Here is a 23,478-nt window from a genome sequence, read left to right as displayed (position 1 = left end):
ATGGAGAAGAGCTCTTTACTTGGATAGATGATAGGGCAAGGGGAAATGATCTTAAACTAAATGAATATGTTTAAATTAGACATTAGGAAGAAATTCTTCACTGTAAGGGTAGAGAGGCACTGGGACAGGTTGCCCAGAGAAGCTGCAGATTCCCCATCCTTGGAGGTGTTCAAGGCCAGGCTGGATGGGGCCCTGGGCAACCTGATCTAGTGGATGGCATCCCTGCCTATGGCAGGGGGGAGTGGAAACATGATCTCTAAGGTCCCTCTCAACCCAAGCCATTCTATGATTCCATGATTCTATGAATTCTTGTCTCATTCACTTATTTTGGCCGTCAGTTGTTTCTGTGATGGAGCAGAAGACTGCCCAATTGAGAAAATGGCTTTTTAAAAACAAACAAAAAAATGTAAACGTTTTATTTAGAATATTTGATCATGCAGTCAGAGAGTGCATTGAAGGGAGCACACCGTTGAGCATTTAAATGAAGTCAACCTGGCCAATCCAACCTTTTTTATTTTATTTTTTATTTTTTGCTTTTCAGTGAGACAAGTGAAAGAATATACAAGCACAAGAGCAGCAGGATGAGAACGTGCACTTTTTCTCTCTCAGGGCTTCCAGAATACACTCACACCAGAGAGTACTGGGGCTTTGTGATTAATTGCGCATTGACACATCAAACTGCTTGTTTCAGTAAGTTTGTAACAAAGGGACATTTCAGTTCTCAGGCCACTCCAGCCTGAACATTTCTCAAATGTGAATTTCCTTGGGGCCAAATTGTGGTGCAACTTCCATAGCCACATAAGGGAACAACGGGAGTCAGACACCCCATAAAATTATACTGTGAGTAGCTGCTAGAGCAGGGCATTTGGTGACTCAGCTTGCCTTGCAGTCTGCTGCTGGGGCAATGTAACATTATCCAGCCCTTTGCATGGGTCTCACAGCAAAGCCACAGTTTAGCCTTCAAAGAATAAATCTCCATCGTTATATTATGCCTGAACTGTCAGCATTAACATGCTGATGGTTAGTTTTAGAAGTTACGTGGTGTTGCTGGTTAATATAATGGCCAAGCATGGGTAAGGTGGGAATTCAGCATACTGCAGCAGGATATTTATAACTTAACATAGTCTTTCAAGGCTTCTCAGCCATATGGGCAAAACTCAGTGTTGCTGGTGGTGGCAGAGTGGTGGCAGAGCCTGGGGTGGGGTGGGGGAGAGGAGAAATGGAAAAGGGGCCAAGAAGTTTGAAGGGAGAGAAGTTCCCATGAAGCTTAGCTAAGACGGTGTTGAAGAAAAAAGGGTACAAGAAAAGGGGAGATATAAAAGAGCTAGAGATGGAAATGCTTTCTTTTTCTGCTACCGCTGAGATGGGAATGGGGGCAGTAATTCTCTCTGGGTGGGAGCAGCACATGCCTTGAAGTAGTAACCATCCCATATCCTTCTGCATGAAGTCTGGGCTTGAGGCAATTTTAATATGCTCTGCTTCATATTTCTAGCTGTCCCAAACAGCTTGAGCTTGGAGTGCCACCTCTTCCCTTTCCTCTGCCAGCCCCAGCAGCAAGAAGGGCAAAGGCACATTCCGTATGCAACACAGTGCCAATGGGAATGGCCACTTAGGTTTCAATCCATGTGTTGGTTGCAAAATCTCCATCTTGCTTAATGGCTGTGCTCACCACCGCACAGCATTTGCTCTGTGTGTGAGCCTGCAAAGCTGTGCAGCATTCCAGCAGGAACAAGGAAGGGTTAACAGTCTGACTGGGGTGTATGCGCAGTTGCAGGTTCAAACGAACCCTTGCAGACATTGTATTCCACTGTTTGCACAGGGCTCATTTTCCACTGCACTCATACCCCTGCTCACACATGCACAAGCATACATCTACACACACAAGGACTCCTCTAAGAAGATTACAGTAACCAGCAGTTATAATTTTACTTAAGCTTTTATGACATTTTTAATTAAAAAGGCTTTAGTGCTTTTCTAGCATGACATTTGATTGCACTTGAGATAATGCACCCTTGCCGGTTCTGGCAGCAAACAAGCTTTTAGAAAATATATGAAATATTTTTATAAGGAATTTTGCCTGATCTGTCTTCAATGAAAGATATAATGATTTCAAACCATATGTATTATTTGGAGTAAAACAACAACATATGCCAGAGCAAGATATCTGAAGAAAATCGCCCTGTCCAAACTACTGTCCATTCGAAACTGTGTTTTCATTCACATTGTCTAAGTTCAGGCTTAGGTTTCCTATGGGAATTTACTCAAATATATTGCACCATTTTAAGATACTGATTCAAATAAAACCTGCTCCAAGCTGCTTCTTGCCTGAGGAAAAACCCGTGTCTGATGCGTTTGTTGTCTGTACCATTTTAATTTCTTTGAATTAATCCTGATTTTCAACTCAAGCAGAATCACAGATCAGCACTCCAAAGAAGCTGTCAGGTTATGCTTTATTATTACTTGTATCAGTATTAATATTTGTATTCCTTTGATTTATTTGCATGTAGTCCGCTATCCAATTTGGTCAGCAATAATCACACTTTGCTTAAACGTGGTACCTTGGTAATCTGTTACACTGAGCTCTCTTGCTACGCTCATCTCAAGACTTATGCAAATCTGAAAGCAGAACTGCTGTTACTAAGGACCATACACACTTTGATAAGGCAGATGCATTTTCAAGATCAAAGAACAAAATTCTAGCCCCATTGAAGTCATTTGGAGGTAGCCATGGACAACAGCTCCCAGATCTTCCTCAAACTAAGAGATCTCTTAGACAATTAATTGATTTTTTTCCCAATCAGTCAAAGTTTGTAGCATTTCAAACTGTTACTACTCCAACTGAAACTGATTTCTACTTTTCAGAATTGAATCTGAAGGAGAAAAACAAACAACAAAAAAACACCTTATTAGATCAAGCCAAGATGCCCATTTTGATTAAATTAAAGCCATTTTTTCAGTTTTAAAAAAATAAAAAATAAAAAATAAATCTGTATATATTGTGCTGAAAGACATTGACAGAGTTTTTCTTTTATTGTCTTTTTCAAAGTAAAGTTTCAGCAGAACATTCCTGCAGAAATCTTCAGTCTTGGGAAACAATCCCATCAATTTAAGAACAAATTTGTCAGTGGCTCCATCAGGATAGCATGCAAGTTCTTCCCAAATGGATTTTTCCTGATAACATCCTTACGAAATAAATAGCTCTCACTGTTCTCCTTCTATGGATGATGGCACAAATATTCACATCAAAACTTTCTACTCATTTGTCAAACCCCAATTTGAAATGCCAAGCCCCATTTTTTTTTGTTTTGTTAGACAATGTTGTTTAACAACACTTTATTTTTCATAGGGCACTTTATTTTTTCTGAACATAATTCTCAGTGACTCCAGTTGTCACCATGAAAGCCCAGTGCTGCTGCAGACCAGACACCAGGTGCCTCCTGGTAGGCACTACAGTGAGGAGCATGCACACTTAGTTTCCACCTGGGGGAGAAAAAAAAAAAAAAAGTGATTTATGCTTACTTACTGAAGGATTTAGGGTGACCTGACCCTGAAGGAGCCCTGCGGCTTGGCTGGACCTGTCCCTGCCTTGGCCCATCTGCCTGTGTAAAGGAAATGATGGAGAAGATGCGTAAAAATTTGTTCTTTAGTGGATGCAGAAGGAGTCTGAAGTAACAAAAAAGAGGTGCCAGAGGACAAGCGTTGTGTCACAGCACAGAGGTGGCTCCTCAGGGGACATCTCTGACATCTAAGCTTTATCCAGGCAGATTGCTCTGAATTTGGTATCTACTTGGAAAAAAAATAGGTCCCATGTCACATCTGCTGTTTCTTTGCAAGGGCTGGGGAGAGAATGTTTATCCTCCATCCAGGATTTGCAGTCAGAGGGCAAGATTGGGCATAATTTCCTCCTTTAACAACCCGACCAACCTTCCCATGGCTGCAAGCCCTGCTTTCATTTTTTTTATTTTTTTTTATATTGAGGCAAGGGTCCTTTTCAATGAGGTTTGCTAAAACCCCATCTAGATACATTTTAAGAATACCATTATCTTGTGTTGTGTGTGAGGCAGGTATGCAGAGAAGTGTTTCCTTGGACTGAACGTGGTGAGTCCTGTCTCATTCACCAATAGCTTGGGCCTCCAGCAACAAAGAGCTCTTTCCCTTCGCTCCATACAGAGCCTGGCAACAGCCAAAAGTGGTCCTCCATTGTGCGCATTTGAGTACATAGCTCCTTGATTTTGATCCTTACACCGGTATCATGGAGCTTTTCTTTTCACCACACAGTGACCCTGTTGGTGAGCTCTGCTCAGCTTCATCAGACCATGCTTACCATAGAATCATAGAAAGATTTAGGTTGGAAAAGAGTTCTAGGATCATCAAGTCCAACCGTTAACCTAACACTGCCAATTCTACCACTAAACTATGTCCCTAAACACCACGTCACCACTTTTTAAAATACCCCCAGGGATGGTGACTCACCTATTTCCCCAGGCAGCCTGTTCCAGTACTGCACAGTCCTTTCAGTGGAGAAATTTCTTCCCAATATCCAACCTAAACCTCCCCTGGTGAAACTTGAGGCCATTTTCTCTTGTCCTATCATTTGTTGCTTGGAAGAGACCAGCCCCCACCTCTCTACCTCTACTACCTCTAAAGGAGGCTTTGAGGTAACTGTAGAGAGCGATAAGGTCTCCCCAAGCCTCCTTTCCTGTAGGCTAAACAATTCCAGCTCCCTCAGAAGCTTCTCATAAGGCTTGTTCTCTAGACCTTTAAGCAGCTTTGTTGTCCTTCTTTGTAAAAGCATCGGGGACTTTTAGCACACCTCCCCTGATCTGCAGTGAATCGAAAGGCTCCACTAACTTAGAAAGAAGGAGAAAGGCTTATGATCTATCCAGATGTTGATAGCTTTTGATTAGTGAAAGATAAGGCATGTTTCTGACATCTGGCCAAGCATGGCCAATGGCTCAGGTTTCCATTGTGTTGCAAATCATGGAGATGCTGCAGTCCTTTAAAAAAATGGTGGCTGAAAATTTATAAGAAGGGGGAAGCAGCCTGCCTTTTCCTGCATGCCATGATAGGGTATCAGCACACTATTTTCTCAGTGGAGCAGTGGTTTACCTGGATGCTTTGTTAACACATTTCCGGAACCATTCACCCTGACGCAAGCACTCTGCAGAGGATACTCAAGTCAGGAACATTGTCGAGGTTATGAGAAACTAAAAATGGAGTCTTGGCAGAATTCAGGCAGTTTTTCTATAACTATTGCTACTTATGCTGTTTAGAAGAGGCATGGACCTACACAGTAGGTGCATTTTTTGAGGCATCACAACCAATTTTTCAACAGTAAATTTTTCCCCTCAAATCAAAATTCAGTATAACAGCGCGTGGCACTAACACATTACCTCCACAATGCATTTTTCTGTAATTTCTTTAGCACTATTAATTCATATGACTCCTTCCATTACTTGTGGCCTGAAATATATCAGGAGAAGAAGGGGGAGGAATTCCTACTGACTTGAAAGAGATTTTTAGAACCAGCATATTATGGAGTGCAGTCCCCTTTTTCTTAATGGCCCAATTTGGTTCAAAGAATGCTTCAAGGCATTTAAAAATGCTTTAAAAGCAGCAGGTTCTCAACTACATACGTCAAGTTGCAGCCAAGAGTGAAATTTTATAGCCCATTGAAAAATAAGATTGTATTATGGAAAAATCTGGCACACCCTTAATTATTGCAGCCTGAACAGACCCATTACAATAAAGCAAACTGATAAAATTCGGGAGGCACTGAAGATACTTCTGTAATAGGAAGCTGGATCAATGTGGTGTCTGCATTGCTGCAGAGCTCTGGGAATCTTGACTTTTTAATCAGAATCCCTGGCTTATAACCTTGGTGGCACCCTTTCTGTAGAGCTGCATGGGAAACCAGCCCAGGATATATTTGATCAAAAAATAGCACCGTTAAAAATAATAATAATAATAAATCAACAGTTATTTTATTCGAGTTATAACAAAGACAGTGAACTCCAGGTACTTTCAGCACAGAAGCTTCTTACCCTCTTTAGTAGATTGAACATCTTCAGTTTCTCTTTGAGAGAAATAAGTTGCAATGCATCTATTTCAGATGTATAGAGCGATTGGGGCATAAGGGAAATAGGACGATGGTATTATTTAGATATTTCATTCTGCAGTTTTCATCAGTATTGGTTACATAATTATCTCTGAGGATCTGGTTTTAGTGCCCACAGCTGCCCAAGAGAATAGCGATAGAAAAGGCAAACTTTGCTTCAGCAGTGCTGTTGTAAGGATGTATTGTGTTTCTATCCCGTACAACTGACGGTCTTCTTAATCACTTTATTTAATATTCCCTTTTTACTTTTCTCCTAGAGGGGTAGCAGAAAGGTACACGTAAAAGCCACATCTTTGTGCCATTTGGCAGCTTAGACAGTTTAGCCAGTGTTCTCTATAAAAAGAAATCAAGAATTGAAAATATATATATATAACCACGTGTATCAAAATGGCTTTAAGCTGTCTTTTTGTTTTCCACATTTTAACACAGCCGCATACCTTCTGAGCTAAATCCCCCTGTTCTTGTTCTTTACGCTTCACGCGTTTATGTCACCCGAATGCTGACCGTGCTTACCCGGAGGTGTAACCTCCCCTTACATCCCAAATCGCTTTATTTAGTGCTCTCGCTCCCTCTCGTGGCTGTATGTTACCTATACGCCGCCTCTAAAGGGTAGGTTGCGGGACAACTGCAAACGACAGCAGAAGAGACAGCATTCCTCTAACGCGCTGCAGATTTCCCTTTATACGTGAGCATCTGATACACTGGATTAATAGAAGAAGTAAAAGAAAAGAAACTTAAAAGAAAAGGAGCTGGCATCTCAGCAGCTTTAGGCATACGAACAGAGCAAGGCGGTTGGGTCAGAGCCGGCCTCCTGATCTGCAGCACTTCTCCCTTTGATGGAATTTCTGGCACGGTTCATTGTGAAATCAGCCTGCCTGCATCCCGCATGCTAGATCTGCTCCCTATGTGGGAAAATCTGGGCAAGCATCAGGAAGTTCTGCGAGGTTCCCTCAAGGCAGCTTCCAGCAGATTGTTTTGTCAGATGTTGGCCACCCTGCAGATAAGGCACCAGGGCCTCCAGATCTCTAAGGGAGGCTGCCAAAAAAAAATGGAGTCACCTCCCCTGAGTCACTGGGGCTCTGCTTTGCCTTCCCACCCCCGGTGCACTGGGGGCACCCGGCTCCTGCATCTCCCTTTGGAACCCCAAAGAGATTTCATGATACAGGAGGCTGTCTCGGGTGAAATTCACTTCAAAAATTCACACTAAAAATATTTTTTCCAGAGGTCAAAAAAAGAGGATCTTAATGTCAAGAGACATAACTCCTTTCTGTACGAGACTCTGCAGAGAGCACCAGGGACATCAATAGGTCATGTACGTGGGCAGACAGCACTTGGTGGAAAAAAATGTGCAACTCGAGATCCCTGCTTCTGTCTGGGATGGGCAAGCAGCCCCTACAAAAGAAAATGTTTCACAGAATAAATGAGATTTGTCTAAGGTAAATGCTGCTCCTTCCATGCCCTTTTATGCTCTGACACAGATTATAAGGACAGGGAGATCTTTTGAAGTTCCTCCAAATAATTCACATACAACAGTGCTGCTTTAGATATTTGATTCTTCTTACAGAAGCGCATGAAAATAATTATATCTGGAGGCTGTAAACCTCTTTCACCTCCTGAAGCAGGGTGAGCTACTTTTTCACCTCCGACCAACGTACAGGCCTTGCTGCTCTGTACCTCAGGGTGCGTGCGGCTCCTGTGAAAGAGCAGGGGCTCAGTGCACAGGCTCTCCACAGCAGAATATTAGATTCCAAATCCACCATGTGGCTCCCATTAATCCCATGCTGAGAAAGAATAGCAAAGCTTGGAGTGGTAATCTGTAGTGGGCCTAAACCGAAATCCCCAGCTGAGGCTGCCACGAGCTCTGAAGGAGTTCAGACTCAGTTCCAGGCTTCTGTGACTTACCCCAGTGCTGGATACTGTGCACGCAGCACTGATGCCATCTGCACCCCAGAGGATGAAAGCAAACCACAAAGTTGCTGATGCACCAGCTGTGATGGATTTACTGAGGCTGGATTCAGGGCATTCCCTATTGCTGTCGGCCATAACAACGGCATGGTTGGATGCAACAGGCGTTATTTGATTTTCTCCCACCATGTGCAAGTATGTTCCTGCCTATTTTCTCCCTGATACTGTAAACCAAAGCAAAGTAAGGCTTGATATTTACTAAGAAGCTGTTTCTGTGTGAGGTGGGAACTAGAACTCAGAGTTCATGCTGGCCTCCTTCATGCTGGCCATGTCTTTAGTCCCTCTTATGTCAATACCTCCAATTCTGCTGGTATTTTCTGCTCCTTAACCCGGTACTAAAATCACTCATCCCTTCAATTTTCCTTGTAGGATATGAACCAACACCATCTGCAATATACTCATTTCTCTCTCGATAAATACAGCTGCTGAGGAAGAGAACAAAACAAAAACAAACCCTCAAACAGAGAGGTGAAACAATGGTGAGAACAAGTCACCCACAAAGATTTCAAGACTGCTGTGGTTTTATGGATCCAGACCCCTCTGAGCGAGTGGATACACAGTTTTATGGATACTGACCCCTTCTGATCCCCTCAGAACTTCACCCTTTGTAGCCCTGGGTGAAGGCAGAGTGAAGCATATATGCACGAGAAGTTGAGCTTGAGAAGCTTCTTGGACAGTTTCTTGGGCTTCTAGAAGGCTTGGTGTAAGTGTTTTAATCATGTCCAAAACACCTCTCCCATCCCTACTGATGATGTTTTCTAAAAATTGATCAATGCAGCATGTTTTGCTATCTGTTTGCCACAGATGGAGTAAGAACTCTGAATGAGGTTCTTGCGTTTTGCATGCACAGCATAAACTTCGATCAAGGAACTCGTTACAGCAGTTATGCACAGCTTTAGGGTTGCCAGAAGCACCAAAATGGAAAGACTGAGCAGAAGGCCCATGTCAAATCCTGCTCCAGATCAGATGCATTATTTGCATCTGCCCAGGAGCACAACCTTATCTCAGCAGTACCCTTCCAGTGAAAAGACTGGCCAGGGCTCATGCACAGGACAGAAATGCTCTTCCTTCATACAACAGACTGATAAATGCAATTCAAGAAGACGTAACTAGGGTTCGGGTCTTTATTCTACCTTAAAAGGTTCAATCCCTTTTCTCTTTTCCCAGGAAAGAGTCAGACTAAAATTGCTTTGGGAATAAGAGTGTTCTTGCTGTTGTAGCCCTGTGGGGAGAAGATTAAGAAATCAGCACATTTCTCTTTCCTGTGTGAGAGAAGTCACGCTCTGCTAAGGAATCACAGTGCATACTGAGTAACATATGCAGTGGTTTTAGAAGTACGTTAAATGGCACTCAGATCTAGGGAAGTAACACACATGTGGAGCATTGCACCCGCTGAAGTTTCCCTTGCACGGATCAGGTTAGGCTTGTTCATTCACTTAACGCACCGGTGAGCTACACAGGCAGCTTGGGGGAGCTTCTGGGATATGCTGAACCACAGGTGCTGTCCCTTAGGGATACATATGAAATTTCCATGCGGGAGGCATTTGAAAAACATTCCTGTTATTGAAATAAGCCATGGATTCAGAGACAGATTTAATTCCCTTCACCATCCCCCGGCATGGGTGTGCACACACAGACACACACAAACACACAGAGGTACCCTTCAGGATGGTGTGCATCCAGCCCCAAATCCTTGCATCCTTGCACCACTGCAATCTTGCATCTCTGTCACTCTATTATAGATCAGTTTTTGAAACAGAAATGCCTCTACCCTTTGTATTTATTTATTTATGTATTTATACAGTATTTACTGTGCTTTTTGTGCTTCTGGTGGTATGACCTTTCAGGAGGGAAATGTGTGTGCCTGCCTTTTGTCTGAACATCCCTCATTTTTCCTGTCTCTTTCTTTATTATGGCATGGGCTGAGCACAGCCCTCACTGATTCCTCCCTGACTCATGCTTCCCTGCTTCCTGGTGAGTTGCAAATCCAGAGCAGCTCCCGGGTTTGGTTTGCATTGGAAGACTTCTGCTGTCTTCCTCTACCCTACCCCAGGGGCTTTCTGCAGCCTCCTGGCTTTGTGTTTGATCAGGCTTCTGAGGCATGTGCAGCATCCCAGGGCTGTGCTCGGGGTGAACCAGGGACTGTTGCAGCTGGTGAATTTGAAGATTCAAGCAGCTGCACATAATTCTGCTCCCCTTCTCCAGGACAGTACTTCAGCTGCTCTTTTATTTTTCCCTGAAAAGAACTGCCTGAAGAACTTCTTTGGAACAGATGAGGGTAGCAGGCACGGTCCCACACATGGTCCCTTCTGAACGTTGTGAAGTCATCCTGAAAAAAGACCCCACAGAAACCCAGGCAATGCCTCTGGAGGTTTATGTGAACGACAGGTTTTAACCCAGCAGACTCAGATTTATAGGAAAAACGTTGTCAAATGCCAAGCAATTTCTTTTTAAGATCAAACACTTTGGGAAAGCGAGTCTATTTTGGGTGATCGCTGGCAATACAACATATAGGTGCTTCCTCTGTTTTGCAGCTGCAGATAAACAAGTTTTAATTTCCTATGCAGAGCCCACATTCAGATCATTTCCTAGCTGCCTGCTTAGTGAAACTCACGCACATAAAAAGGAGAGGCTGTTTACAGCACCTTGAGAGCAGTTTGTTGCCCAGATGATACATCCTCCAAGGGAGGCAGCTGTGACTGTAAAGCAGATGAACTCTGGAGCTGAACTCCTCGCTGTGTTACAGGCGTCATATGGGAATGCTGCTGGGAGCTGAGGAGCTGTGCTGCTACAGGGAGGCTGAGTCAGACCCAGCTAAAGGTCTCTGATCCCAAACACCACAGTTACACCCAATGGCACTGTAGAAGCTGAGAACTGCAAATTAAAGCTAACTGCAAAAGTGCTTTCCCCTTGCTAAAATAGCTTGTATTCCACTTACCAAACAAATCTTTTGTGGATAACGTAAAAGCAGAGCAAAACACCTATTGTTTGGGCAATAAAGAGAAAAATAATACATGAACTACATTATTAAGGGATGTCTATATTGCTCTTATGAGGACAGACGCACACATAATCAGCCCCAGTAAAATATTACTGTAGAGGGAGAAAGCTCAGATGAAAATATTAGCACAGAGACATTTCCACCAACTTGGCACAAAAGCATTTCATAACATTTCTTTATTCTGAGGGTAGTGAGGCACTGGCACAGGCTGCCCAGAGAAGCTGTGGGGGCCCCATCCCTGGAGGTGTTCAAGGCCAGGTTGGATGGGGCTTTGGGCAACCTGGTCTGGTGGGAGGTGTCCCTGCCCATGGCAGGGGGGTTGGAATTAGGTGATCTTTAAGGTCCCTTCCAACCCAAAACATTCTATGATTGCATGATTCTATGATTGTAGAGTGAAAACTAAAAACAACCTTAAGGTGTTTGAGCATTTTTTTTTTGGAGGGGCAAGAGGGATATCAGGGGTGTCTGAAGCTTGTGTTGTGTCTCTTATGCCAGCACTTTGGACTGTGTGAGGGAATGGGAGACTTCTGGGAGCTGCAGTCAGGGACTGAAGCATTTACCCTGAAAGCTTACAGCCTGGGAATGAGGGATACATGCAGCTGGATACAGACCAAGCTGCAGAGACAGCAGCAGCACGGTGTTTTCTGTGTATCGATACATCAAGATCTCTTTGAGGTGAGGTTCATTAATGTGATGCGTGGTTACTCAGCACTCCGACCTAACGACAGCCTGACAAATAACATTAGAGTCAAGAAAGCCTTGTATTTGGAACTGCTCCTGTAGGAGAGTATTGTATCGCTAACAAAAGCCTCAGAGTCACTGGCCCAGAAGAATTCCAGCTGTGGGAGGAGGTCTAGGTCCTCTGCAGAAGTTCTACCTTTTGTCCTCTCAAGAAAAGATATGCCCGCTTGATCACAGCATCTCTCACAAAAAAAAAAAAAAAAAAAAAAATGAAGCAGATGTGCAGGCTGCACTAACTTGCATGGCACAGCTGGCCCTGAGCAGGGACAGGGCTGCAGGAGGACTAAATGACCCTGCTGGAGTTCATCCTGTACCTGCTGCGTGCTTAAATAAGGGTTTTATCTAGCTGTCACTTTTCATAAGCAATGAGTTTGCGGACGCGGGAACATTTTTCTTCATATTTCCCCTGCTTCGGAGTACATGACATGCACTGTCTCTGTGGCTGAATGGAAGGTCACAACTGACCAGCTGGTAATACAGAATGCTGGTTTACACTAATGACAGGGTATTCTAGCTTTTGTTTCACATTACAATGACTGCATATTTACATAAACCCTACATCTGTTTAGTTAAATTAAGCCAGAGGGTGATGATCTTTGTCTTTACAAAAGGGCTGATTTAATTTTATTGAACATAGTTTTCCATTTAAAAGATCAAAGTCAGCGCAGCCCCCTGCAGCAACAACTCCGTCTTGTGCGCTTTTTCAAATATTCAGATTAAGAAAATAGGAGAGCTGGGACTGAGAAAGCTAATGAATTTTAACAGGCATCTAGAGATGTTTCATTTCTTTAAAAAAAAAAAAAAAAGAAAAGAAAAAAAAAGTCTTTGAGGCCTTTGTTTATCCTGGAGTTGAAGACAGACATTTTTCCTTCCATCAAAGTCCCCTGGACCATGCTGACTCTCCTGCCTCCATCCTGCCTCCAGGAATTGATAGTGGAGGTGACATGCTTATTTTTAGGCAAATTTCTAGAAGCTGGTAATGAAATGGAGAGAACACACAAAATACGGAACAGAGAAGAAAGCCTAGTGAAGAACTGGCCTCACATCTCATGGTTACCACCTGCAGGAAACAGAAGAATACGGACCATGCTACAGCACATTCAAAGTTAGCCCTCAATCTGGAGACTGAGGGAACAGGACCCAAACTCTGCTTTGGCTCCTAGGAAACCTATCTGCTCCACTTGTAACATTGAAAAGATGCATGTTGCATCTACATTGCATCTACATAATGCCTCTATGTTAGCATTTCAGCTTGGATCGGGAACCTGCATTTGAAGTGTTTTTCCTGATCACCCCTTCTCACCACACTTAGCTTCATGCCATGTAAGAGTCCTGGTTGTCTATGAACTAGGCTCCATCCAGACAAAGCTAAACCAAAAGATCTGGTGCAGGAATATACTTACAACAGCTCCTAATGTGAGATCGGACCAGATTAGAGCTGTTCTGAAATAAATCTCTGAAATGCTTGTAGGGCACACACTGGATTTTCTGCACCAGCTCCTCCCCTACTTGTTCCATGCCACCTGCGCAGCCCAAACAGGCTGCATCGCCGCTTTCTAACCCTCACACTGCTTAAAAGGGTGAATAGTGCCATTTTAGGCACCATATGGTATCCCTGCAGGCCTCCAGCTGTCACTCTACAGATGAACAGCTCACCCTAGTGTCTTGTGTCTTATCTGGCAGCCCTCTACAGATATCTCAGATACCTTAGGGAGACTAAACTGGCCCCGGATGTCTATGTTTAGGTAACTGAGTATCATTTTATGTATGTATTTGATCGTCCCTAGACAGAAAAGAAAAAAAAAAAAGTCAATGAGATTAAAGATGAAAAAAGGTACTTGAAATACTATAGTGAGTTCTACACAGCACAATACAATGTCTTGCAAAATTCTCTCATATAACACTCTTGGAGATTTTTTAATAACTAAGAAACACAAAAAGTTTAAGTTGGGTCAATGAAAGTATTGTTTTGTACTTCAGGAAACACCTGCACTTTGCAAATAGAGTTTATTTTTCAGTAAGAGCAGGATTCACTGACTTTAAAGCACTACTGAGTAGCCTGAAATTAAGTTTGTGTGTGTGTGCTTTACAGGTCCAACACCCCAGATGCTCTCAGGTCTGTAGTATCGAGATATTTTTCCGTATCATGTCCTAAATCTGGGTCTATACTAGTAAATTACCAAATTGTTAAATTTACTAGTAATAAAACAAACACACCTCCCTAGCTCTAAGGATCACAATCTTCTGTACTCAGAAATGCCTGGCCTCCAGAACTGTTTGGCCACAGGTAAATGGGGATGCTCGAGGGTGACAGAACAGGGGCCAGGACTATGTCATCGGCTGATATCCCAGTCTTACACAGATCACACTCCAAAGATGCAGAAAAACAATTTTATCTATGAAGACTTAGCCTAAATTCCTTGTTCTTCATGGAATTATTTGGAGCCTTAGATCTTTAAGCACTGAAACCAAACTCCTGATCTCTCGTGGCCATTAAACTTCCCAGCAAAGCAGTTTGTTACTCATGAAGCAGATGAAACTCTTGCTTGGCATGATTGTCACGTTAAAGGGGACTTAGGGTCAAACACCTGCCTGTTTCAGAACCCTGCTATGGGCTATCACCAAGACAGTTTCACAAAATTGAAAGCATCTGCAGTCCAACACTTGTCTGTTTCAGAGCCCTGCTAAGGACTTTCACTGAGATGGTTTCACAAAGTCGAACATATTTAATAAGGTGACAGACATAACAGATTTGGAACTGTCATTGGTAAGTACGCTTACTGCAATAGCACCAATATATGATAACAGTGCTAGCAAAATGCCATCGTGGGTATTCCTCACCAAAGGGTGAGGGCACAGAGCTTACCAAGAAGGTGTCCCTGGCTTGGTGAAGGAGAAGGAGCACAGCCTGTCAATTGCCTCCTCTAGGTTTCAAATTACTTTTTTCTTCCCCCCAGCTCTTCTATTTTCCTCACACTATTTTTTTTTTTTGCTAACACTAACTTTTTTTTTTTCTTCTTTTTTTTACACTAACTCCTAACACTCTTTTATATCCTAACCTTATCTATTCCCTTCCTGAGGTGACATTTAGTATGATAGGGTGAAGAGTCGAGTACTATAGTCATATATGTTTAGCATGTACTTCATTAAGTTCATTATCATATTCAGAGTGTTAATTTTTATATTCATTTTATACTTAATGAAGCAAAGGTTTTACTCAAGCACCATGGCCCTTGAGATTCTGTTCTGCCACCAAAACACGGCCATCCAGCCAACACAAGACTCCCTCCTTCAGCAGCCTCTCACACCAAGCCTGCAGACTTCCATCCACAAACTTTGTGTCAGAGATAAACAAGAACAAGCTGCCCAGCTCCCCTTTGCCCAAGGCTGGTGGTTATCAGTAAGGCTAAAAAGCCCAACTCCTCTCCACAATGCTATGCTTGGCATTCCTCAGGCCAAGTGATCTCTTATCTGGAAAAGCTAGGGCTACAAAATGTTTAGGGCATATTATTGGTACACTAGTCATCCATGTGTAGTGATACCCTCTAGACGTGGATTTCCTTTATCCAGAACTGAATACCTATATGCTTCATAATATTTCTAAAATAAGTGTATCACCTACAACTATGTATTTCTAGCTAGCAAGAGCAGAAAATCCCAAGGCTACACAAATAACACACCAAATGCAGCAGTATATATTAGCAGTATGTAGAAATTTATATTAGCATCATATACTCACAAATATCAAACAGTGCATGAATAAAATATATTTAAATTAAGAGCATTCTGTTTTTAAGATTTTCTTTGTACCATTTTCCATATAGAGATTGGATATAGTGAATGCAATACTGAGTTCAGTTTTATTTACAAGATGAATTAATTGATAATTGCACTTGCTTAACACAGGAAAGTAAGCATAAACAGAGTTTCAAATCAAATTGCATTTTAGTTGTGTTCTTTCTGGAACTGCAGTTTATTTCTGACCTCCCAAAGGCTTATCCATATGTATTGTTTTATACTTAGGAGCAATAGTGAAACAAATGAATATAAAAATAAGCCTTTGCAGATCTGAAGTCTTGCTGGTATCCTGCATTCACATTCAACGTGGGGAGAACAAAAAAAAAAAAAAACAACACAGAGTGAAAAGGCACAATTGTTCTCATAGCTCCAATTCTCTACGGTTTTTCATTTAACATTCCCTCAAAAGAACAAAAACTCACCTTAATAAACCTATTAATAGGATAGAGAAACTGTTTTTTGAAAAAATATTTAAACAATCATTTATAAAATATATTTAATCTCTGTTTCTAACATGTCAGAATGCTTTTTCCCTCTGAAAAGAATTGGCATTTCCTTTGCATATGTTGACAAGCTTGGACTTTATTTCTTTGAGTCCTAGATACTTAGAAGCCCTTATTTATGAGAAATTTTTTCCAGGATGCCCATCACAGCAGCAGGTGCTCATCTGCTAGTCCAGTAAGCAACACTGGAATGATCCTAAAAGTTGTGATCATTTTATTGCTTTACTGCTGGATTACCTTTCAGCTTCTTCTTGCACTTCTAATGCTCCTGCTGCAATCCAATGAATCCTGGTGTGTGGCGAAGGCAGGAGCAGGTTCTCATCATGATGATGATGCAAACCAATAGCATCTTGAAAAGTCAGTGTCAGAAAGCCCTCTCATGTACTTCCTACGAGACCATTTGTGGCTTTACCGAGATTGTTTAACAATGTGTGAGTGCTATTTTGCTTTATAGAGAAAAGTACAGTACATATCAGTGAAAGAGAGAATCTCCCCAGATTACTGTAGACAGAAGAAATAAAAGGTTCTTCTGTGGAACAAAATATATCACAGTGCCTTTTCAGCTATCAGATGCAGAGGGGCAATAAAAAGTATCTTTTAGGTGCTAGGGGAGAAAAGTTACTTTCACAAGGCACAGTGTTTTTTAATTAGTTGCAGCACTGTTTTAAGAACCTCTTCCTTTGAGGGGCTGGCATCGACCTCTTGGCACGCAGGATTCATCATCCTTCTGTACGACTCTTCAATTCTAAAAACAAAACAGGAGAAATAAAACTACAAATTGCAGGGATTAGTCATGAGTCTCAGAAGAAAGAGTCAGCACTGAAGAGACATGGGAAAAAAAAAAAAAAAAGTGAAGCTAAGAATGAAATCTACTGCAAAGAGCAATAAACCATTAGCAGCTATTACAATAGGAACCCCAAAGTGTAAATTTTCTTTGACAGTGATCAGACCCCTATTGATATTCATATGGCATGGCATTAAAGTATTTCTTTCTTTATGGCTTAGCACTGGAAACTATCCACTATCACAGTACAGTGGGCAGCCTGCTTCTAACCCCTGAGTTAATTTATTTGGAGCCCACTAAGGCGTCTCTGAACTATATGGCATTGCACTGTGTACACGTGCTCACTGACTGATCTCAGCTTTGAGTCACTGGAGGACAGGAGACAGATTACAGGGTTCACACATCATTTAACACTTTACTCTGATTAACTTTGCTAACCAGATGAATACTGGGATGAAATACAGGATGGAAACCTCCTTGCTTAGACTAGAGGCCTTCTCATAATGCAGCACTCTTCCACTTTTAGTCTGAGGATGTGAATGAGGATATGAATATCATTTTCTCTGTTCCCAGAAGAATTAATAATGTCAAACATTCAGGCTGTAAGTTGCAAGACAAATCAAGCAAGACTCTGAATGTTCCCACATCCAGGTTGACATAATTAACAAAAAGAAATAACCAAAGGCTTTCTGGAGGGAATAAGCAACAGAATTAAAACGTGAAAGATCCTTAAATGTCAACATGTTCACTTAGTTCACCCAACCTTATGCAGGTCCTACTGTGTGAACTGAATGTCTGAACAGAGCTTCTGTCAAAATGAAGCCATAGATTTTTATTAAATATATCAACACCAGAAATGTTGAAGCCCTAGAGGTAGGGCTCAGCTTTGAGATTTGTAGATATGGACACCTATATTCAAGTGTTTATATGGAGGTATTTACATGAGCACTAGGTATTCAAGCTCCCACTGTAAACTATGGTGATCTCATTGATATATTTGGTGGTGCCTAGACAGCAATTCAACTCACTCTGAAGGCGGACACCTAGGGCACCATTCAGATGCCTAAACACATGTACTGAATACTGCTTGAGATGACCTGGCCTTTGTCATTTAGCTTCCAGTTGCTGGTCCAGAAAGGGTCCACAGGTGGTGTGTCATACGTGTTAGCCTCATGAAGATGCCTCAGAGTATCAAATGGCTCTAGATATTTATGCTTAGATCACTGGGCACCTAGCAGGTGCTCAGCTGAATCACTCTGATGGTTGCATTAACTGTGTTGGCTATACTGGGACCCGAGACACTTAGCACAACTACAGATACCTACAAAAGTAGATCTAGATTTTGTTCTTTTAGTCTACAGCTGAATTCCAGACTTTTCTGGGTTATACTGATTTCTTGTTTCTCAGTTCTAAAACTTTTACGTCTCCATCCTTCATGACATGGGTGAGAAAGGCACTACAATACAAGCAAGTAGCAAGTATTTGACTCTGATCTCCTTTGCAAAATGAAATTATTCACATATAGCTTTCAAATACTTTCAATCAGAAATGACAAACTTTACCCTCCTTGTCAGCCATGAATCTTTTCCAAAAAAAAAAAAAAAAGTTAAACATATGGGAATCCTTGCCACAGTAATGTAAGCAGAACATTTTGCTGCTGATTCCACAGGAACCAAGGGTGCCTCCATCCTCTTATTCCTCGCGAAAGTATACCTTTGGCGAAACAAGCTGTTAGCTTCCATCTCAGCCTCCTCCTTTGTTTTCTCCAGCCCTCGACACTCAAGTCTCCGGGCTCGCTCCTCAGGGCTGACAGTCAGCAGAAGAACAAGATCAGGCTTAAGCAGATCTTCAGGCCACTGGTACACCCCATCTTGAGCTGGTGGAAGATTTTGGACATCCCCATTTATTTCAGTGGCTATTGTATAAGCAGCTGTGCTGTGCCAGTATCTGTCAAGAAAATACAGAATGGAGAGACATTTTAGAAAGCACACTAATTCTTCAGTAATGTAGAAGGAAGGTGGCAATATAATCACAAGTGCAAAAGGGACTAGGTAGGTGAAACTATGAGTTGAAGGCTATTGCAAGGACCAATTCTGTGCCAGCTATTATTTCTTAAAATAGCATTACTACTTAATAATAGTCAGACTTACTGTGAATTAAGATTTAAAAGGTATGGTAGAACTTACACATTAGGCAAAGTGCTCCAGATACTCCCTTCAAAAGAAAGTCTTCTCATATAATGAGAGAGACCAAAAGGGCAGTCACATTATACATCCAAATCCAGTACTCAGAGTCCCCTTGTTTGTAGTTCCCATCCCACTTTATGCAACAAATTTAGCAGAGAGCATGCAGTCTTCAACCACACGTGAATGAAGACATGTTTTATTAATGGTTATGTATTTCACATGCAATTAACGTTCCTGCCACTACAAGGCACTGTATTATATACACTGTAGTGGTTTTGAAGTGGGCTAAAAATAGCGTTCACAGATACACAAACAAATTCTCTGTGTGTGCATGGGGTAGAGAGGTTATAGTACATCTACTGAAACAAGCCTGGAGTTTCAAAGTACATCTAGATATTCCTTATTAAGAGTAATACTGAAAGCTGTGTACACAGTGAACACAAGAATAGACACAAATAAAACAAAAAAGGGGGAAGCAGACTTCTGGCTTTACATCCACAAAAAGTAAGTCAACTTAAAATTTGGTCACTCTGAACCACTCAGACAAGATCAGCAGCCCTCAAAGCCCTGCTGCGGTGCAGGTTGCACGGGCCATGCCTCCATTCCTGACTGAATATACACTTGTCATATGTGCCAAAACCAGTTATGAGAATTGGGGTCCACAATATAAAAATTTTGTAAAGATACTCAAAAGTGTCCAGAGGAGGACAACAAAGCTGGTAACAGGGCTGGAAGGCATGTCCTGTGAGGAGAGGCTGAGGACACTTGGAGGGTCTGGAGAAGAGGAGGCTGAGAGGTGGCCTCACTGCTCTCTGCAACTACCTGAGGAGGGGAAGCTCAGAGGGAGATGCTGGTGTCTGTTCTCTGGGAACCGATGACAGGATGCACGGAAATGGCACAGAGCTGTGCCAGGGGAGGGTCAGACAAGGTATTAAGCAAAAAATATTTACCATGAGGGTGGTCAAACACTGGAACAGGCTTCCTAGAGAGGTGGTTGATGCCCCATGCCTGTCAGTTTTCACAAGGCATTTGGACTATGACCTCATTAATATGCTTTAACTTTTGGGTAGCCCGGAAGTGGTCAGGCAGTTGGACTTGATGGTTTTTGGAGGTTCCTTCCAACTGAAATATCGTATTGTATTGTATTGTATTTTATTCTATGCCATGCCATGCCATTCCTTCCCATTCCTTTCCATTCCATTCTATTCCATTCTATTCCATTCTATTCCACTGACATAAATTCCTCACCTGACTTATTATACATATTACTCTTCAGAAGACTTAATGTTTATACAATTAATTAAAAAAAAAAAGATATAAGAGGTCTTCTTAAATATACAAACCTGTCTACAATCACAGGTGCCTGAGTGGATGCTTTTGCTATTTCTGAAGCAAGGATGTAGTTGCCCGCAGCATAAAATGCCCTTCTAATGGGTGTTGGCTCATCATCAAATATCGTCCTCCACTGGCTGATGCAAGCTGGTGGAGACCTTAACAGAATGGCATCCAGGGCATCCTTAACAGCCTGGGTTACAGTGGTTTTGCCTGCATTTCATTTACAGGAGGAAACATTTGTTATATTACACATTAGATACAACTGGCTTTTAAAAACTGAAAAGTGATCTGATTTTTTCACTTGAAGTACATGTTCTGACCCCCAGCCATGAAACCTGAGTATCTCGTGATAAGGTTTTCAGTGGAAAATGATTATGAGGCTGGTTCAAAGATTATGACTCCACTTCCTACTCTGGGTCTTCCTCCCCTCCCTCCTTTAAATGAGTTATGAATGGCAATCTCTCTATATATCCTTTTACAGTATTTTTCTAGGAGATGTTGCCAATACTTGCTTTTTAAAAGGGATTTTCAGTTCTCTTTAACTGAAAATGCAGAAAACAAAGTTATTCAGAGACAACTCATATTTCTCTCGGAGACAAACTGCTGCCACTTTCCCCAACTGCCATTATTTTAGTTCCACCAGTTTAGTTTACTCACCAGTAAAAACATGCTTTATAATCTGCACAAGAAATAAATCTACTTTCCAGTACGCCACACTTTGTGTTTTTTTATTACATATATGAGGAATTCAACCACTGAATGAAAATTTGTGTGGACTGCTAGATACTTCACAAGTAAGAGAAGACAGGTATCTATAACAGCTAAGTACAGATGTCACGAGTTTCCAGCACTTCTTGACATTTTAAGCATTGGGGGGGGGGTGACAGTCACAGCGGTTGCTCTTCCCACCAACTTCTCACCTACAGCTCTTCCCCTCCCGCTGCTCTCCTACCTGTGGCATCCAGCCCTTCAAAAACCACGACGGGGAAATGTCCCTTGCGCTGCTGCTCGGTGCACTTCTCCAGGATGGCGAGCACCTCTCTGGCCTCCGGGATCCGCGCTGCGCACTGCAAGGAGAGACCAAAACCTTGGCACCCATACACCCATACGCCGTGCCGGCTGCTCTAGCAGATCCCTGTGAAAGCCGGGGGCCCCCCACAACCCCGCAGCCCCCCCGGTGGGCGCTCACCTCCTGCAGGCGGTCACAGACAGCAGGGACAGCGGCAGGCAGGGCACGGCGGAGGGGGTCCTGTGGCCCCCGGGCGCAGCTCCGCAGCATCGCCGCTCGCAGCCTGGGAGCAGAGCCAACCTGTTTCAGAGGAGGCAGAGAGAAACGAGAATCGAAACTTACCGCACCAACCGGGAAGGCACGTGTCATTGGGGAAAAGCAAACACTGAGGCTCAAGGAGGCTGGTCCTACACTGCTCCCTCCCCCCGAGGTTGGAGAGTCACCGGAGCGCTCCCCGTGGGAAATCGCTCTGTGCAGGCTGGCTGTGGACGGGGTGGAAATGAAAGGAAAATAAATAAATAAATAAATAAATAAATAAATAAATAAATAAATAAATAAGATGGCGACAAATAGTTGTTTGTACATTTTGTGACAGCTGCCGTGAGTGACGCAGTCCAAAATGTGGATTTCACATTTTGCAAATGTGTAACTGGAAAAGGAGGATAAACTGCAGCTCTGCAGAATCCCACTTCTCCCTTTCAATAGCTGGAAAACTGCCACCCATGTGATAACTAACCTTAAGCTTCTCATGCATCTCCTGAAAGAATATAGAAGAGATGCTCACTCTGCAAGAGAGTCCTCAAAAACTCAACGTCTTCCTCTGGTCAGCTCGAAGCACGTTGCACAAATATTTGTTTAGCAGCTCTGCAGGGGGAAGGCTGGGCCAGAGGAGGAACTGGGAATACAGCTCCAGAGGCTCTTCAGCTGTAGCAGCAGGTGCCCAAACTGGCTCTTGGCAAGGTGAAACGTGCCCTTTTCACATAAGCAAACTCCTGTGTTGTTCCACGTCACTCAGATACACGGAAGCTGCTGGGCGCAGATGCCAAAAGACACAGGGCAATGTAATAAACCAAAAGATGATAATTTTAATAACATAACAATACGCACTACTGAGTCAGATTAGTGCTTGCTCTAGCCCAGTATTTTGTCTCCAGCACCAGTAGAATGACATGCTGTACATAACCCTGGCTTCTCTGTGGTGTCTTAGTCCTCATGCTACTCTAGCATCCACAGTCACCAGATGAGGAATGTTAGACAGCAAATCTTCACTTCTTCCTTTTTAGCACCAATTTATGGACCCTCGCTCTATAAATCTGTCTAAATACGTTTCTGACACCACAACAGAGTCCACCTCCACAAAACCCTGTGGTGTCCAGTTTCAGCAGTGTATATCCCGTGGTGAAAAAACAACTTTCTCTGATCTGTTTAAAACTCATATCCTACTTATTTCAGCAAGTGTCCCCTTCTGATGAAATTGCTGGCTTTGGTAAATAACAGTTCAACACTCAGGTCAACAGTTCAAACACCTTCATGATTTTGTAAGGCTCACTCAGATGTCCCCTTCAGCTTTAGCATGTCTGAAGTGAGAGCCCCCTCAGCTGCTCCATTACCTTGATCATTTTGGTTACAATGATAACTTCTTTAACACCCTGAGGTCCTGCTGAGATGTGGAGACCTGAACTGTACCACTGCTCAAGTTATAGCTGATATATGTGCAAAGTTTTCACAGAACACTGAAGTAAGGCCATCTCTCTTGTTCTCAGTACTTTTCTAGATAGTACTAAGTTTTTGTTGACTTTTTGAGCTGCTGCCTTCCACAGAGCAAATGGTTTCAGAAGGGTAACTGCAGCGACTCTGAGATCTCTTTCTGGAAATCTAAGTGCCACTACTGAGCTCAGCACTATGTAAATATGGTTTTGATTAGTTTTTCTTGCATGCACTGTGTTACGTTTCTCTGCACAGAAGATTATCTGCCCCAGTTTTGTTAATTCAGTTTTATGAGGGCTAGTTGGCTTGCAGCCAAGTTTCAGTTGAAAAG

At 42.6% G+C, this 23,478-nt stretch overlaps 1 protein-coding gene across 1 annotated transcript; it reads right to left on the bottom strand.

Moving 5' to 3' along the window:
* Positions 1-15,521: 15,521 nt before the first annotated feature.
* Positions 15,522-22,209, bottom strand: CMPK2 (cytidine/uridine monophosphate kinase 2). The gene is made up of 7 exons (XM_083831792.1): positions 22,177-22,209; positions 21,884-21,922; positions 21,621-21,740; positions 21,384-21,498; positions 20,440-20,641; positions 18,624-18,857; positions 15,522-16,871 (listed from the first exon to the last, which is right to left on the bottom strand). The coding sequence occupies exons 1-7, from the start codon at positions 22,192-22,194 to the stop codon at positions 16,751-16,753; spliced, it is 849 nt and encodes a 282-aa protein (XP_083687918.1). The 5' UTR covers positions 22,195-22,209; the 3' UTR covers positions 15,522-16,750.
* Positions 22,210-23,478: the final 1,269 nt, after the last annotated feature.

This window comes from Anser anser, assembly GCF_964211835.1.
Source record: "Anser anser genome assembly, chromosome: 3".
NCBI classification, from domain to species: Eukaryota; Metazoa; Chordata; class Aves; order Anseriformes; family Anatidae; genus Anser; species Anser anser.
This window is presented reverse-complemented; position numbering and strand designations above follow the sequence as displayed.

Excerpts from the sequence above, each read along its gene's own strand:
- CMPK2 (XM_083831792.1), bottom strand. Across the intron at positions 21,499-21,620 it reads TCTGTGACCGCCTGCAGGAG|TGCGCAGCGCGGATCCCGGA; the intron begins GTGAGCGCCCAC and ends CTCTCCTTGCAG. Across the intron at positions 16,872-18,623 it reads AACAGCTTGTTTCGCCAAAG|AATTGAAGAGTCGTACAGAA; the intron begins GTATACTTTCGC and ends TTTTGTTTTTAG.